The sequence below is a fragment of the Eubalaena glacialis genome, chromosome 12, assembly GCF_028564815.1.
Source record: "Eubalaena glacialis isolate mEubGla1 chromosome 12, mEubGla1.1.hap2.+ XY, whole genome shotgun sequence".
NCBI lineage: Eukaryota > Metazoa > Chordata > Mammalia > Artiodactyla > Balaenidae > Eubalaena > Eubalaena glacialis.
Genome location: NC_083727.1, coordinates 49,522,808 through 49,542,008, shown reverse-complemented (window position 1 = coordinate 49,542,008; position 19,201 = coordinate 49,522,808). Strand labels below are relative to the sequence as shown.

Sequence of the window (19,201 nt, the reverse complement as noted above, 5' to 3'; positions counted from 1 at the left end):
TAACATGGGAAGTTATTTATGATACAGTGGCTTAAGTGAAAAGAATGCAGGGTACAAAATTGTGCTTAGTTATGTATATTAGTTTACTAGGGCTGCCATAACAAAATATTGCAGACTGGGTGGCTCAAACAATAGAAATTTATCTCTCACAGATCTGGAGGATAGAAGTCCAAGATCAAGGTGTCAGCAGGTTTGTTTGGTTTCTTCTGAGGCCTCTCTCCTTGGCTTGCAGATGGCTGCCTTCCTCCTGTGACCTCACGTGGTTTTCCCTTGTGTCTCTCTCTTTCTGTGTCATAATCTCCTCTTCTTATAAGGACACCAGTCAGATTGGATTAGGGCCCACTCTAATGGCCTCATTCTAACTTAATTACCTTTATTATAGGCCCTATCTCCAGACACAGTCACATTCGAAGATACTGGGGATTAAGGCTTCAATATGATTTTTTGCGTGGAGGGGGAGGGTACACAGTCCACAATACTGTGATTCTGATTTTATTTAAAAATGGCAAGAAAAAAAAAAAGACTGGAAGGAAACATAGTAGATTTGTAGCTTTGTGAGCAGTCCTGAAGATTCATAACATGTGGTAACTGGTAAATAACTTTGCTGATGTACAAATCTAAGTCACATGGACCTTTTTTTTTTTTTTTTTTTAAACATCTTTATTGAAGTATAATTGCTTTACAATGGTGTGTTAGCTTCTGCTTTATAACAAAGTGAATCAGTTATACATATACATATGTTCCCATATCTCATCCCTCTTGCATCTCCCTCCCTCCCACCCTCCCTATCCCACCCCTCTAGGTGGTCACAAAGCACGGAGCTGATCTCCCTGTGCTATGCGGCTGCTTCCCACTAGCTATCTATTTCACATTTGGTAGTGTATATATGTCCATGACACTCTCTCACCCTGTCACATCTCACCCCTCCCCCTCCCCATATCCTCAAGTCCATTCTCTAGTAGGTCTGTGTCTTTATTCCCATCTTGCCACTAGGTTCTTCATGACCTTTTTTTTAAATTTTTTTTTTTCCCCTTAGATTCCATATATATGTGTTAGCATACTGTATTTCTTTTTCTCTTTCTGACTTACTTCACTCTGTATGACAGACTCTAACTCCATCCACCTCATTACAAATACCTCCATTTCATTTCTTTTTATGGCTGAGTAATATTCCATTGTATATATGTGCCACATCTTCTTTATCCATTCATCCGATGATGGACACCTAGGTTGCTTCCATGTCCTGGCTATTGTAAACAGAGCTGCAATGAATATTTTGGTACATGACTCTTTCTGAATTATGGTTTTCTCAGGGTATATGCCCAGTAGTGGGATTGCTGGGTCATATGGTAGTTCTATTTTTAGTTTTTTAAGGAACCTCCATACTGTTCTCCATAGTGGCTGTATCAATTTACATTCCCACCAACAGTGCAAGAGTGTTCCCTTTTCTCCACACCCTCTCCAGCATTTATTGTTTCTAGATTTTTTGATGATGGCCATTCTGACCGGTGTGAGATGATACCTCATTGTAGTTTTGATTTGCATTTCTCTAATGATTAATGATGTTGAGCATTCTTTCATGTGTCTGTTGGCAATCTGTATATCTTCTTTGGAGAAATGTCTATTTAGGTCTTCTGCCCATTTTTGGATTGGGTTGTTCGTTTTTTTGTTATTGAGCTGCATGAGCTGCTTGTAAATCTTGGAGATTAATCCTTTGTCAGTTGCTTCATTTGCAAATATTTTCTCCCATTCTGAGGGTTGTCTTTTGGTCTTGTTTATGGTTTCCTTTGCTGTGCAAAAGCTTTTAAGTTTCATTAGGTCCCATTTGTTTATTTGTGTTTTTATTTCCATTTCTCTAGGACCTGGGTCAAAAAGGATCTTGCTGTGATTTATGTCATAGAGTGTTCTGCCTATGTTTTCCTCTAAGAGTTTGATAGTGTCTGGCCTTACACTTAGGTCTTTAATCCATTTTGAGTTTATTTTTGTGTATGGTGTCAGGGAGTGTTCTAATTTCATACTTTTACATGTACCTGTCCAATTTTCCCAGCACCACTTATTGAAGAGGCTGTCTTTTCTCCACTGTATATGCTTGCCTCCTTTATCAAAGATAAGGTGACCATATGTGCGTGGGCTTATCTCTGGGCTTTCTATCCTGTTCCATTGATCTATATTTCTGTTTTTGTGCCAGTACCAAACTGTCTTGATTACTGTAGCTTTGTAATATAGTCTGAAGTCAGGGAGCCTGATTCCTCCGGCTCCATTTTTCGTTCTCAAGATTGCTTTGGCTATTCGGGGTCTTTTGTGTTTCCATACAAATTGTGAAATTTTTCGTTCTAGTTCTGTGAAAAATGCCAGTGGTAGTTTGATAGGGATTGCATTGAATCTGTAGATTGCTTTGGGTAGCAGAGTCATTTTCACAATGTTGATTCTTCCAATCCAAGAACATGGTATATCTCTCCATCTATTTGTATCATCTTTAATTTCTTTCATCAGTGTCCTATAATTTTCTGCATACAGGTCTTTTGTCTCCTTAGGTAGGTTTATTCCTAGATATTTTATTCTTTTTGTTGCAATGGTAAACGGGAGTGTTTTCTTAATTTCACACATGGACCTTTGAAGATGGCCTGCGGCAAAGTCTACTGGGCATCTTCGTCTCATTGGGCTTCTTTATGTTTCATTCATCATCTTGGATGTAGCAATTTTCATTAAGGGTTAAAAGACTCGTAATTTTTTTTACGATGCCATACCATAGTTTATAGGGGAAATATGCAATAATGGTAGTTACAAAACTGATGCTCTATCTTCCATAAATACATAAATAATTAAAAACTATTAAATGTTAGGAGAGGTTATATGAGTGGTGTAATAATAAATTTTAAAAATTTTATTATTTTTTATGGTATCTACTATAGCGAGCATGTATTACTTTCATAATTGGGAAATAAATTCATGTTGTTTAAAAAATACTGACAATTTTCCACCTGAAAATATGGGATGAATTTGATGTGATCAATTTCATGCTGTGTGATTCTTAAAAAAATTTTTTTTAATTCAATTCAATTTGGTTCAACAACTATTTGTTGTTCACTCACACTGTGCGTGGTGCTATGGTTCAAAGCTCCATGAGACATCATCTGACCGTCTGAAAATTCTTACTCTAGTTAAGGAGACTGAAAACCACTCTGCTGACTGTGAAAAGTGTTATAAATAAAATATGGAAGCCTGGAGGGAGAATTAATAAAGGTGACTTCGTTTTAGAGTTAAGCCTTGAAGATAGAGTGAGAATTCACCATTCAAAAGAGGGGAAAGAAGGTCAGGCAAGGAGGTGTTTATTCCCCCCTTATTTATGTACTTAATCATTTATTTATATCAATATTGACTCATGGATATCTATTTTATATTTTGTGTTATAATCCGTACCTTTTTTTTTTTCTGATGTGCTTTCTTTGCTCAATGAAATGTTGTGACTTTCAAAGTCAACAGAGGTGAACATCATAACTTTTAGTGGTTATATAGTATGTATTTAATCAATTCTCTACTGATGCACACTTTTGCTTCTACTTTTTTTTTCCAGCAGTGCTGGAATAACATCCTTGTACATGCATTTTTGTGCACTTGGGCGACCGTTCTTTAGTTTACCATTCTAATCCCATCCCTAAGACATATACTTGAGCTTTGTCCCCTATTCCTCAAGTACACCCTGCTTTCCCTTAGCTTCCGCTATTTACCTAGAATGCTCTTCCCCTATCTTTGCCCACTGAAGTTACCTGTATGATTCAGGGCTCAGCTCAAAGGCTATTTGCTGTATAAGTTCTTCTCTAGTGTTTTGAAGAGAATTTAATGGTTCCATCCCACTTCTCTTTGTTGTATATGTGTTGTCTTTGTTGTATATGTGTTGTAACACTTATTATCTGACACTCCTATTCTATCCCAGGACTTCTCTCTAATAGATTTTGAAAAGGTAGAGGCAGATATGTGATCAATCACACTCATTTGTGTACTCCATCATAAAGTAACTAGCATATTTTGACTCTGAAGTGAAGAATCTGAGTAACTGAGAAATTAAGAATTGTGCTCAAGGGACTTCCCTGGTGGTCCAGTGGGTAAGAATCCGTGCTCCCAATGCAGGGGGCCCAGGTTCTATCCCTGGTCTGGGAACTAGATCCCCCATGCATGTTGCAACTAGGACCCCGTGCAGCCAAAAAAAAAAAAAAAAAAAAATGTGCTCAATATTGCACAGCTAGTTACTCTTCATTTCTTTTACATACATTGTTGCTCCATGCTTCAGGGAGACAGAGGAGTTGAATACAGGTGCTAGTGTTTGTTTAAAGTACAAACAACTGTGCTGTAGTTTAGTGTTTTTCAGCTGTCTGTCAAAAATGTTTGTTATTTGAAGACTTTGGTATAACAGTCTTCCAAAATGAGCCTGTTCATTATGCCAAGTATTCACAGGAAATTGCATATGAATGCAGGAGAAATTAAACAAGGCCTCTGGTCTTTCCGACTTCCTTTTTAAGTCAGCAGGTGGCATAACGTATCTTATGTATTAGAATTAGTAATAAGAGGTGAATGCCAAAAAACAAACCAAAAAGAAAACAAAGAGACAATGTTAGTTTGGTCGTGAGGCTGTCAGTGAGCTGAGGCTAAAGAAGGTCCCGCACTGTGGTCCTCATGACCCACCCAGGGTGCACCTAGGAGGAGACGCGCCCCTTCCGTTAACACTTTGTGGCGGGGTGACCTACACATCTGTGACCCCCGCCGGGTAGGAGGAGGCCCCGCTGCAAGCGCGCGCGCAGATACAGCCACCCGCAGGCACCTGGCTCCGCGCGCCGCGGGAGGGGGGGGGGGTGGGCCGGGGTAGGTCCCACCGCCGACCACGCCCCCAGGAGGTGGGGCGGGGGGGCGGGAGTCTTTAAGAGCGGGCTGCCAGGCCGCCTCCTTAGTCAGGGTGCGGGGCTGTGGACCGGGAGGCTCGAGTATTACTCCTGCGCCGCCTGCCCACGGGGGGCTCCACCACCCTCACCTCGGCCTCACTAGCCCGCCAACCCAACTCGGCGGCTCCTCCGCGAGCCTGCCGGGAACTCGCGCCCCTCGCGCTCCCCGGCCCCCGAGGGGGCCGCCTCGGGCCATGGTGCCCTCCCAGGAGGAGCCCGCCGCCGCGCGGGGGACGAGCGAGGCGCAGCCGCCCGGCCCCGCACCCCCAGGGGCCGCTCCGCTGCCCGGCCCGGGACCCTTGGATGGCCCGGAGGCGGCGGGGCCCGAGAAGGTGGAGGTAGAGCTGGCGGGGCCGGCGGGGCCGGCGGGCGCTGAGCCCCTTGAGCCCCCTGAGGGCGGCTGGGGTTGGCTGGTGATGCTGGCGGCCATGTGGTGCAACGGGTCGGTATTCGGCATCCAGAACGCCTGCGGGGTGCTCTTCGTGTCCATGCTGAAGACCTTCGGGTCCAAGGACGATGACAAGATGGTCTTCAAGACAGGTGAGGCACAGCACCCGCCGCGACCAGCCCCGAGGGGGCTGGCGCGGGGATCCCCGCGCATCCCGCGTGCGGAGCGAGTGTCGGCGCCGCCTAGTGCGCCTCTGTGGGTCCGTGCGTGCGGAGGTTGTGAGGGGTGGGTCTGTCCAATTGCAAAAGCAGCCTGCTCGGTGCGCCTGTCTTTGTGTTGAATCCAGATGTAGGCACTGTATTTGGAAACAAGTCGCAAAACTTATTTGCCTAGATCTTCCTGCTTTCCTCTCTGCAGAATAGGGGCTAAGAGTCTGCGGTAGACTCTCTCTTAATTTTTGAAAACAAACAGACCCTTCCAAACCCAATTACACCGCTCCGTCATTTTTACGGTCTCTTTCGTGACCGTGACGGTTGGGTTTTTGTTCATCTGCCCCCGGCGCTGCAGAGGGCTGTTTGTGTTGCGGGGAGGCAGGGTTGGCGAGATGAAAGATATGTATTCCAAGGTCACTGGAGTTCGGAAGGGGGCCCTGAAGGAACCACGGTTTCGTGGCGTTTTTTTTTGGGGGGGGGAAGGGGGTGTCACTCTGCTAAATATAGGAGACAGCCAGATCAGGGACTGGGAAGAGGGAGATGAAGGGTTGCCCTTTCCTAGTGTGTTCTTTGTCATATTTAATCATATACCAAATTAGATGAAAAAGGTGCACACTCAAAATTTTTTTCTGTGTAGAGGGTTGGTTATTACCTGATCTACCAAATCCAAGACCTTCTGTATAATGCCTTTACATACATTATTTCACGTCATCCTGCAAGGCAGGCGTTGTCACCCCCATTTAGGTGAGAAAAGTGAAGCTTGCTGAAATAAAGTGTTTTAATGAGCCCAGAATGGAGATAAGACACACATCTTATGACTTAAAGGGCCAAGTGATTTCCATTACTAAATCAGGCTCCCTCCTTGCCATTTGGGCAACTATATGGTTAATGGTTTTTTTTTCTTTTTTAACTTTAATTTTCATTTATTTTTAGAGTTTTCCTTAGGTCTTTAGTGTGCATACAAAAAATATGCAAGACTCATAACAAATTCTAAGAGAGAGGTAATGTTGGGAGTTTTAAAGCCTTATATATAAAGAGTATTATACTATATGTATCATTATTCAGCTTTTCTTCTACTCTGCATTGTGTTTGCAGTTTATCCCCATAATACCTCAATTTGAGCTGGTAGCTTAAAGTCTTTACATTTTAACTCATAGTTTTCCATTGTATGAATATATTATACTTTATATGCATTTTTCCTTTAATAAACATTTAGGTTACTTCCAAATTTACTATAGACAATGCTGCCATGCATATTCTTGTACATTGGCTCCTTGCGCATGTGAATCAGGTACCATATTTAACCTGGAATTTCTGTTCCTTAAATAGCTTTTAAAGCTGTTGTGTTCTGCAGGTCACAGGGCTAGGTACAAAAAGTGTTCAAAATGTAATATGATGTACCTGCTTGGAAGGCAACTGTTGTACAGTTTAGCAGGATAGATATGCATATGCAGTAGTGAACAAAAATTATTTTGTGTCTTTTCTCTATGAGTATCAGGTATCTGGGAGGAAAAAGCCCAAGGAGGCAGAATTCACAGAGTCAACATTTTAAGAGTAGTTCCTTCAGTATTTAGCATATTCTTGCCTGGGATTACAGACGTTTATTGCAGTCAAAACACCAAAACAAAACAGTCTTTTGTTTACCACTGGTTTTGCAAACTCAGGTGAGTAGATCCATTGGTATTTGTGGAGTGTCTTATTTTTTCTCCTTCCTAACTTTTTTTTGAGAGAGAATGAGCAACTGCTGGAGAGAGACCATAGCTTTACCAGGGATCAGAGTTTTGCAGTGTCAAAGTCTCTGTCTCTCTACCGTCCCCAAGGTTCCCATTGCTACAATAGGCCAACTCTGGGTAGCTGAAGGGGAGGGAGGCCACAGGGACCTGCTCTCTTGAACTTTTGAAACTCTCTATTTTCAGTTTTGTTGAATGTCTTTCTCCATTACTCATTTAAATCCTTGACGGCTTTCAGCCGTGTTTGTGTGTGGGGGTGTGTGTACCACACAAACAGGTATACAGGTGTGCCAGCTAAATACTGAAGATCTTGGTGCTCGTCTGCATGACTGCCATGTGTGGTTGGTTGTGCCCTTGCACAAAGGTACACAACTCAGGGTCAGTGGTGACTGGAAACCAGCCTGTGCTCTGGGTGCCCTTTATCTAATTCCTGCAGAGGGGCCCTGTGCACTTGTAATGGCCCTGTGTAACACCCCAGCTAGATGGCACAAAAGCCTGTACTTGTACTTGGTTGATATGTGAAACATGTACAGCAGATAAACTTTAAGGTCTGAGGTCACCTCATCGGTGAAAAAATGGTGACAGGATAGTCTTTTAGCCAGTTAATGTTGAGATCCACCCCCCTTCTGTCTCTCTCTCCTTTCTTCCCTTCCTTCCTCCTTCTCTTCCTCCCTCCCTTCTTCCTTCTCTTCCTCTCTCTCTTTCTCTCTCCCCTCTTTCTCTTTCCCTCCCTCCCTCCCTCCCTCCATCTCCCTCCCTCCCTCCATCTCCCTCCCTCCCTCCCTCCATCTCTCTCTCTCACACTCACACACACACACACACACACACTCACACACACACACACACACACACACACTCACACACACACGTGTTTCATATAAAGTCTCATCTACAGTAGGCCCTGAAGTGTTTGAGAACACCTGCTTTGAAGTTTGACTCTTCAGTCTTTTTTATTTGGATATTCTAATGCTGAGTCATCTGTGATCAAACGTATGCTAACTTCAAGTACAACATAAAACATATCTGGAACTGTTTAAGGCTTTTATTTTTTCAAAGTTTCAGTCCATTTTCGAAGTCTGGAACAGAGAGACTAGAGCCCGTGCATTCCATATCCTCTCTCTGCAGCCTCTCCCTCCTTTTCTTTTTTTTTTTTTAATTAATTAATTTATTTATTTATTTTTGGCTGCGTTGGGTCTTCGTTTCTGTGCGCAGGCTTTCTCTAGTTGTGGCAAGCGGGGGCCACTCTTCATCGCGGTGCGCGGGCCTCTCACTATCGCGGCCTCTCTTGTTGCGGAGCACAGGCTCCAGACGCACAGGCTCAGTAGTTGTGGCTCACAGGCTAGTTGCTCTGCGGCATGTGGGATCTTCCCAGACCAGGGCTTGAACCCGTGTCCCCTGCATTGGCAGGCAGATTCTCAACCACTGTGCCACCAGGAAAGCCCTCGGTCCATTTTCTATTACGTTATTCATGATTGATAATTCCGGCATTAGAGGGCAGTCTCCACGTGTTCATTAGCTTCTTTATAAGCCCAAGGATACACAGGGAGGTGGTGGTGGAATGGGAACTTAGGCTTCCAAATGATGGTTCATATTTCTTGAGAACTTCACATGTGCCGGCCCAGTGCTAAGCACTTTACATGCATTCCTATTTTAAACCTTACTGCAACTCCATGAGATAGGCTTTATTTATTTATTTATTTTTAAAGAAACTTATCTGTTGAGCTTTTATTTATTATTTATTTAATTTATTTATGTATTTTGGCTGTGCCGGGTCTTTGTTGCGGCATGTGAGATCTTTAGTTGCGGCATGCATGTGGGATCTAGTTCCCGGACCAGAGATTGAACCCGGGCCCCCTGCATTGGGAGCATGGAGTCTTACCCACTGGACCACCAGGGAAGTCCTGAGATAGGCTTTATTTAATCTTTCTTTTCAGATGTGGAAACTCAGGCTTATAGAGATTAAGTAAGTGGTGGAGCCAGGGTTCAACCTCAGGTTTTTGTGACTTCAGAAGCTAGGTTTTTAATGCTTGATCATGTTGCATTGGCTAGATAACATTCTGCTAATCCAACGTTCTTTATGTTTGGTTAATTCAAGTGTTAGAAATTGATTACTATACCAAGAATTCTGGCGTTAGAAAAGAGGTCTGAAAGATTAGGGTCCCTGTTTCTTGGTCTTACTTGGCTGTCAGTAAGCAATTGCCAGTTGTTGATGTCTCATTGAAATAGATTTTTGGGCGTTCCCTGGTGGTCTAGTGGTTAGGATTTGGTGCTTTCACTGCTGTGGCCCGGGTTCAATCCCTGGTTGGGGAACTGAGATCCTGCAAGCCGTGTGGCGTGGCCAAAATTAAAAAAGAAAGAAAGAATTAGGTTTTTGAAGTATAGGGAGATGTTCACGGAGAAGCAAGATAATTTCACATGGCATTCAAGAAGAAGTCTGGGGTTTCCTTTGAAGAACGAGGCTCCTTTAGACTGATCCATAGCAGGACAGTACTTCCAGGCAGAACTGAAGAGGAACCTTCCTCAGGCTTTACTTCTTTTCAGGGCTCTCTTACCTCTTTCTATGTCACTGATGATCCACCCAAAATTTCTCAGGAAAAGGGCATGGAGAAATTCATTCACACTAAGATATAAGCGAGTTTACACATCTTAATGTTACTCCTTATTCATTCTACAAATGTTTACCAAGTATCTGACACCCTCTGTTCTGGGCACTGGAGGTGGTAATAGAGAGAGGAAGTCAGCTGTTCCCAAAGAGAACAGCTGATTCCCTTTTGATCTGCTGTGGGATACAAATAAGTAAACAGAGTACTTCTCTTTGCAGTATACCAGGACTCAGTCTTAATGTAAGAGGCTGAAATTCTAAGGAAATTCCCACGAATGGTAGAGGCTGGGAAAGGCTCAAATTTGATGGCCTCTTTCTCTGTGGCAATAAATCTCACTTCGTGAAATTAAGACTTTGGAAAGGGGAAGAAAGCCGAACTCCGATTTAGGCAGTAGAACCAATTAAAAATGTTGAGTGCATCACAGCCCTATTACGTTATCCTGGCTGCTGTTGACATGGCACTCAGAGATATGCCTTGCACGTACTGCTGTGTTAGAAAGGTCCATCAGAGGGAGCAAGCTGAGCTTGAGTTGTCTGTTTTCAGTTAAGTATTATCTGTTCATATGTATGTGCTTCTTGCCCAGATGGGGGGAAATCAGACACTTTTGGGAAAAGTAAAACTGGAACATTGTTTTCCCTTAGAAATTGCAACTTTGCTTTAACTTTGGTTATTGGAAAACCTATTTTTAGTTCCTTCATGGAACTGAGAAAGATTCTAGGGTTCTTTTAGCTTCCTGACACAGTGCTGTGGATATTCTCTGGGATTTTACTAGGATATTAGTCTAGTTTACTTATCTGCTTTCTTCCTGGAAAAAGAAAAAAATATTTTAGTGGTATATTGATGTTTAAAAAATAACTATTTAAAATAAGTATGTTTTCAGAATCAGTATTTAGGGTCATTAGTGATATTCTTTTGAAGAAATTATGTCTTTGTGGTCTAGAGGCTTGGTCAAGAAGACCCCTACTTCTTTTAGTAATTCCCAAAATGTGTTCTTTAATAGCCTTTCTTTAAAGAAGAGGCCTGTGGTTAAATAAGTTTGAGAAACACTGCACATTATCTTCCTCTTTTGGATATTTTCAAGTACAAATCAAGGTATTAAAAATTCAACAGTTTTAAAGGAAAGTAGGCTTTTAAAAAGGTCCAAAAAGGGAGGCTCTTTGGTTATAATCATTAACGCAACTCGACCTTCCCTGTGTGGAGGTAGATTGCTCTTCAGATAGTTATAATCACAAAGTAGGATTTTTAGTAGCATTTAGGGATGAATGCATCTTGCAACACCTCTCAACGTGGTCTTACTAGCACCTCTGAAAGCTTAAGTCAGTTAGCTCTTCCTGAAGGTTTTTTTAAAAAAAGCTTTTGCATTTACATACTGATACTATGCTGATATATACATACTGCAATTGTATGCTACACCTGAACTTACAGGAGGTTTTGGCTATAGTTCAGAACTGAACTGCTATGTCTGGTTTTTATGGAGAGGGCTTTATTTTTGGTGGGGAAAGCTGTCTGCATAACTAACCATTTCTGTATCATAGGAAAGTTTTTAGTAGTGGTGTTTTCTTAAGATGGTTTCAGTGAACGAATGATCTGATTCGTGGTCCTATACTATACATGTTTCACTATAAGGAAAATACCTGACTCTTATTTGCACTCAAAGAGAGGTTGAAAAGCCAAGAGAACTCACTTATGGCAGCTGTTACGGTGCTTGAATTTCCTTCATTCTCTTACGTCTTAAAACATCCAACCTTATAGTCCATGTGAATTCATCTAAACTGCCTGTTAAAATAAGTTATTAGACCACAAAAATAGTTCCGGGATTTTGGAATAATAAAGACATGAGCATGGTGTGAGCATTTCATACTCCGTTTCCAGAATGTTTCTGAGTTCAGAGCAAGACTGAAAAGTGTAAGTAGTGTGTAGTGAATTCTGATTAAGTACAACAATATGAGTATTCCTGTGGTGTTTTATCATGGAATTTTTATCAGTAGAATTAACTGTCTAAAGAACCAACTCAACCAAAAATAAAACTGTATGAATTATTTCAGGAGAGGTTTTGAGGTATCTTTTAGAATAAATTGTACTCTGTGCTCTTGATGTGATTTGTTGTATCATTTTTATTTGGGTCTTTGTTGAATCCATGTTGCGGTTCCTTGAGGCTCAGTCCCAGGCCATGTGCTTGCTTCACTTTTCCTGCCTTCCCTGGGTGTCTCATATGCCCTGTGGCTCCAGCCACTATCTTGGGGTGTTATTTCCAAATTTCTTCTTTGTGTTCAAGACCCATATTACCTATTTCTGGAAAATTCCATTTAGATGCACAGGTACATCATACTTAGCTAAAATGAACTAATTTCTTAGCCACCCCACTTAGTGTTCACCTGCCACCAAAAACAACAGCCCACCTGTGGATAGGCGTAGCCTTCCTTCTGAATTCTCTCAGTGCATAACACCTCTGATGGCTCATGTCAGAAACCTGGAATCCATCTTAATTTCTTATTTCTCCTCTTTCCTTTCCTATTTCGTTAAATTAGACAGTCCTTTTGTGTTTACCTCCTTAATGCCTCATAAGTCAATCCCTGTCTTTTCCTTTAGTGCTGTGCCTTAATTCATGCCTTCATTACTTTTGGCCTCAATTATTGTCATAACCCATTAACTGGTCTGCCTGTCCTCAGTTATACACGTGAGTGGTTTTTCTGAAACATTGGACCATACCATTTTTCTATTTAAAAGCCATCAGTGATACCCATTAGTTCTGGGAAAACCAAATGCCTTTGAGCACTGGCCCTTGCCTGACCCTCTAGCCTTGCTTCTCACCTCTCTCCCATCTTGTGCGGCATGCGGGATCTTAGTTCCCTGACCAGGGATCGAACCCGGGCCCCCTGCAGTGGGAGCGTGGAGCCCTAACCACTGGACCGCCAGGGAATTCCCTCTCCCTTCTTGCTTTTTACGCTCCAGCCTAGCCGAAAGTCTTGCACTTTCCCAAATCTGTCCTGCTGTCTTTGCCTCTGTGACTTTATGTGTGCCACTCCTCTCTTCAGTGTGGTTGTTGGTCCTTATAAGATTCTGATGAAATGGTTGGCCATTTTATTTCTTTTATCACAACTATGGGATAAACAATGGTTTTATGCAACTGTTGTTACGTTTTTGGGGTATGCATGTGGAATGTTTTGGGGGTAGCATGAATTCAGATGAGTTACGAATTAAGCTTAGAGTAGAGTGGAAGACAGAGAACCTAATTTCAACCCATCCTAATCTAGCATTCTGTGAAAGGCACTTTTAAGATAATCCATATTTGTTTAAGTGATAATTTGCATAGTTCTTTACCATAAAGAAAGGGTTTTCACATACATTACTCAATTTTATTTTTTAGAGTAGCATTGTAGTGTGTCATTACCTCTATTTATAGATAATGAAGTTGCAACTTGCACGGTTTAAGGTTGGGACACATGATATCAGTATTTACATCCGTTAAGTTGAATTTAAGAGCATCTTTTTAGCTGGACAAAAATTTATCCTTCTGTTAAAGTTGTCTTGAAATGTAGAATACTGCCCTTTTATCCCCTTGAAACTATTTTCTGCATATTTACCTAAATGTTCTCTAGAACCTTTAGTGTCTCCTACCCAAGTTTTCAGAAATCCTGTGAAGTCGTCCAATCCATTCCATTTAGAGTTATCACAACCCAGCTAGAGATCTGATCTCATATTGAAGTGAAACAAACCTTAACGAAAACAAACGAAACCCCAAACACTGCTCCAACAGTCAGCTCACCCCAGCTCTGAGCACCCGTCTAGCCTCGTGCCACCCAGGCACAACTGTGGGTGTTTTTATTGGCAGTGTTTCAGAAGGAGCAACTCCAGCTCTCCTGGGAGCTGTGCAGAAGCACCACCCAGAGCCACCCTCTAGGACTGGAGTAATGGAGGAGAGCAGTGCTTAGTTATCTGTGTACCACGTGTGTGTGATCATACCTTCTTAGCTAAGTTATCTTCATTAACAGCAAAATGCCTGCATTCCGCCTTGCATGTAGGAACTAGAACTAGGAAATTGAGGAGGTGACTTGCCTTATTCCCAAATTGAAGTCTTTTTTCATTTCACTAAGTTTTTAAATTTTATTTTATTTCATTTCATTTCATTTCATTTTTTTAAAGAAAGTGGCCAGATAGAATTTCTAACTTTATTACATGCTTATATTAATGTAGTCATGATTTTCTTCTTTTTAAATTAAAATTTTTTTTTATTTTTTGGCTGTGTTGGGGCTTCGTTGCTGCGCGCAGGCTTTCTCTAGTTGTGGTGAGCGGGGGCTACTCTTTTTTGCAGTTCACGGGCTTCTCATTGCGGTGGCATCTCGTTGTGGAGCACGGACTCTAGGCATGCGGGCTCAGTAGTTGTGGTGCACGGGTTCTAGAGTGCAGGCTCAGTAGTTGTGATGCACAGGCTTAGTTGCTCTGTGGCATGTGGGATCTTCCTGGACCAGGGATGGAGCCCACGTCCCCTGCATTGGCAGGTGGATTCTTAACCACTGTGCCACCAGGGAAGTCCCACTAAGTTTTTTTAATTGAAGTGTAGTTGACTTACAATGTTGTGTTAATTACTGCTGTACAGCAAAGTGATTCAGTTATACATATAACTGAATTATTCTTTTTTTTATATTATTTTCCATTATGGTTTCTCATAGGATATTGAATATAGTTCTCTTTGCTATATAGGACCTTGTTGTTTATCCATTCTATATATAAAAGCTTACATCTGCTAACCCCAACCTCCCAGTCCATCCCTCCTCCAACCCCTCCCCCTTGGCAGCCACCAGTCTTCTCTATGTCCGTGATTCTGTTTCTGTTTCATAGATAGGTTCATTTGTGTCATATTTTTAGATTCCACATGCAAGTGATATCATATGGTATTTGTCTTTCTCTTTCTGACTTACTTAACTTAGTATGATAATCTCTAGTTGTGTCCATGTTGCAGCAAATAGCATTATTTCATTCTTTTTAACGGCTGAGTAGTATTCCATTGTATATATGTATTAGGTTGGCCAAAAAGTTTGGGTTTTTCTGTAAGCTGACTCTAATAGTGCTTAGTTGTCTTTAAGTTCATTCGAAACAATTTTATTGGATTGTATTGTGACAGCTGTCATATCAGCGTGCACTTAAAAAAAAAATTATCAAAATTGGTGAACTTTTGTGTAGCCATTTTAATATTGAAGATGGAAGAAAAAGGCAACATTTTCGGCATATTATGCTTTATTATTTCAAGAAAGGTAAAAATGCAAATCAAATGCAAAAAAAAGATTTGTGCAATATATGGAGAAGGTGCTGCCACTGATCGAACATGTCAAAAGTGGTTTGCAAAGTTTAGTGCTGGAGATTTCTCGCTGGACGATGCTCCATGGTCGGGTAGTCCAGTTGAAGTTGATAGTGATCAAATTGAGGCATTGAGAACAATCAAAGTTATACCACGTGGGAGACAGCCGACGTACTCAAAATATCCAAATCAAGTGTTGAAAAGCATTTGCACCAGCTTGGTTATGTTAATCGCTTTGATATTTGGGTTCCACATAAATTAAGGGAAGAAAACGTTCTTGACTGTATTTCTGCCTGCAATTCTCTACTTAAGCGCAATGAAAACGTTCTGTTTTTTAAAATAAATTGTGACAGGCGATGAAAAGTGGATACTGTACAGTAATGTGGAACGGAAGAGATTGTGGGGCAAGCGAAATGAACCACCACCAACCGCAACGAAGGCTGGTCTTCGTTCATAGAAGGTGATGTTGTGTATATGGTGGGATTGGAAGGGAGTCCTCTATAATGAGTTCCTTCCAGAAAACCAAACGATTAATTCCAAGAAGTACTGCTCCCAGTTAGACCAACTGAAGGCAGCACTCGACGAAAAGCGTCCGGAATTAGTCAACAGAAAATGCATAATCTTCCATGAGGATAACGCAAGGCCGCATGTTTCTTTGATGACCAGGCAAAAACTGTTACAGCTTGGCTGGGAAGTTCTGATTCATCCGCTGTATTCACCAGGCATTGCACCTTTGGATTTCGATTTATTTTGGTCTTTACAAAATCCTCTTAATGGAAAAAATTTCAATTCCCTGTAAGACTGTAAAAGACACCTGGAACAGTTCTTTGCTCAAAAAGAAAAAGTTTTGGAAGATGGAATTATGAAGTTGCCTGAAAAATGACAGAAGGTACTGGAACAAAACGGTGAATACATTGTTCTTTAAAGTTCTTGGTGAAAATGAAAAATGTGTCTTTTAGTTTTACTTAAACACTGAAGGAACTTTTTGGTCAACCCAGTACCACATCTCCCTTATCCATTCATCTGTCAATGGACATTTAGGTTGTTTCCATGTCTTGGCTATTGCATTTCACTAATTTTTAATTATGGGGATACACATGAAATAAAGATTTGAAATAAGGTATGTGGACCAAAGCAGTGTTTCTAACCCCCTTTGTTCCCAAACATAAAAGTCTCATAGCTGTTGAAAATTTTGATACACACCTCCAAGGGTAGTTTAACTTTTGAGTGAGATTCCCTAATACCCGGAAGATAAAGCCATGTTTCTGTATTTTTCCACCAGCTAAGATTTTGTCCCTTTACTTTTAGTGGTATTATGGAAATAATTAAGATTTTTTTTTTTTTTGGCCATACCACGTGGTATGTGGGATCTTAGTTCCCCGACCAGGGATTGAACCCAGGCCCCTGCAGTGGAAGTGCCGAGTCCTAACCACTTGACGGCCAGGGAATTCCCTAGGATTCTTTTTTGGTTTTTTTGAAGACCAAATTATAATACTGAATATGCTTTTTAAAACTAAATGTGCCTCTCTGATATGCTCCTCTTAGTGAGGGGAAACTGTGCTGCCTTCCTCCTCCAGTCCTCCAACTTGAGAATCAGTGACTGGAGTTTTGAATTCAGTTCAAGGTATGCTTTTCTATCATTAGATAGTTAAATCTAAATGAAAGGTCAGTGGTTAAATTAACGTATAAAACTCAGGGAAAGGTGCATTGGTCTGTGGTTCAGCTTTACCCATTTTTCTTTTTTTTTTTGCTGAAGAGTAAATTGCATCAACAGTGTTCTGCATGTGTTCAGAAAGTCAAAATTTATTTAGTCTTGTGACCAACTTAGACTGGATCCAAAAACCAATTCTGAGATACGTTTCATTAGAGTAGAAAACCACTACTCATTAAACAGAGGTATTTATTGACTTTTTCTGTGTAGGTACTAATGCCAAGTGGGGTGGGTTAGTCTGGTGACTGGTTTTAATAGTAAAAACCTTTTCATCTTGCTTAATTATCCTTTTTATTAGTTTTGACTTCACATTCCAATTTCAAATGGCAGCATCTCAAAGGATTCACATTTGTCAATGGTTGTTTAAACAACCGCATTCCACAAAGTTAATTGATGTTTTAGCGCAGATGGGGGCAGAAAGTTGCCGTTGTTTTCCTGCAGTAATGTAACACTTGAACTTTGGCAGCAGTACCCCCAACTCCAAAGTTACCTCCCAGTGCCAGGTTTTTGGGTTTCTTAGTCTCTGTTGGTTTATCTGTAGCTTCTAGTTTTTCTATGTTGAACAAGTGTTGCTTTTATAATAGTAAAAATATTAATATTAAAAATAATTAACCATTAGCATTAGAAGTATTAACTTTAATGACTGTAAATTTGGCCTAAGATTAAGCGGTTTTGTGGGAATAAATGATAGATGTGTGGAATTTTCATTGTAGTTGTTAGGTTTTGTCTCTTTCTTCTCAGAGAAAAATGTTAATTATGGAATAGGCTGGAACTGGTAAAGGGAACTGATTTTATTTTTATAATGACAGTCTTTCGTTAATTGTATATGAACAGATTAGGAGGAGAGGCTTTTTTTTTTTGGCTGTGTTGCACAGCTTTTGGGATCCTAGTTCCCTGACCAGGGATCGAACCTGTGGCCCCTACATTTGAAGTGCGGAGTCTTAACCAGTGGACCACCAGGGAAGTCCCAGGGAACTGATTTTAAATCACGTTACATTATTTGGCCACATTTTGTTTTGGATCAAAATGGAGATATTTAATATCAGATGGACAGCCGCTAAGAGCTAGATCATGCGATACTAATCACACCTGAGCCCCAGCCAGACACAGCACAGGAAATTATTGATATTTCTCTTTTGGGGGGCGGGTAGAGGGACTAGAGAAGGGTCAGAAGAGATAATAGATGAATATTTGTGTTTGTATGCATAATTGTAAATCCAGAGTGATAAATAATTACTGATCAAGAATCCTCTTGTTTGGTGGTTCTTTTGTGTTTCTGGTACACAGGCTACTTGTACGAGGGCAAGGCAAATAGAGCATTCCCCACATTTTGCTGCTGGCCACCAGAAAAAAAAAATCTCAAAGCTGCATTGTGTTGCCACCAGAAAAAAAAAAAATCTTTGCCTGGATAAAAAATGGTTACATATTAAATGAGTATTTAAACTAAAAGATTTAAAATAATGCTTTTAAATGACCTAAATTTTAGCTCAGTGTTCTTTATAAAAATATGACAGTTTATCATTTCTTTCAATAAACTTGTGTCTGTAAAATGATGCTCAGTAGGACAGAAGACTGACCCTTTTCCAGAAATGTGAAATCTTCTTGAATCTAAGCAAAAAGAAATTGTAATTAGTTCAGTTTTATTGGTTTGGAATTTGTAATTATTTGGAGAGGGATTTGGTTTGTCTTTTCACACACTCCTGCAGATGTAGCATTATAAGGAGCCTCCCTGAAAGAATGCACGCCTTTCAGACACTTTTTAAAAAAAATAAATTTATTTATTTTATTTATTTATTTTTGTCTGCGTTGGGTCTTTGTTGCTGCGCATGGGCTTTATCTAGTTGTGGCGAGCAGGGGCTACTCTTTGTTGCAGTGCGTGGGCTTCTCCTTGCAGTGGCTTCTCTTGTTGCAGAGCATGGGCTCTAGGTGCGCGGGCTTCAGCAGTTGTGGCATGAGGGCTCAGGAGTTGTGGCTCGCGGGCTCTAGAGCGCAGGCTCAGTAGTTGTGGCACATGGGCTTAGTTGCTCCGTGGTGTGTGGGCTCTTCCCGGACCAGGGCTTGAACCCGTGTCCCCTGCATTGGCAGGCGGATTCTTAACCACTGCACCACCAGGGAAGTCCCTCAGACACTTTTTTCAACAAAGCTGAGGAATACCAAACTTTAACTCTTTAAATTTACAACTGATGTCATTAGCACAGAGCCACAGTCCCTTATCTGAAACTCTTGGGGCCATATGTGTTTTGGGGTCGAATTTTTTTGATTTTAAAAAAGTAACCTGGTTCATACAGCTGTGTTTTTTACCCCCCGCCCCTCCCCGCCCAGGGGAG

General features: G+C 41.2%; 1 protein-coding gene across 1 annotated transcript in view; it reads left to right on the top strand.

The window, feature by feature from the left end:
- The first annotated feature begins 4,958 nt into the window (after window positions 1-4,958).
- SLC16A10 (solute carrier family 16 member 10) overlaps window positions 4,959-19,201 on the top strand; it is a 134,632-nt gene continuing 120,389 nt past the window's right edge. The window contains exon 1 of the mRNA XM_061207061.1: window positions 4,959-5,474. Coding sequence (XP_061063044.1) covers window positions 5,129-5,474 — 346 coding nt within the window. The 5' untranslated portion in view covers window positions 4,959-5,128. The remainder of the gene's footprint in view (window positions 5,475-19,201) is intronic.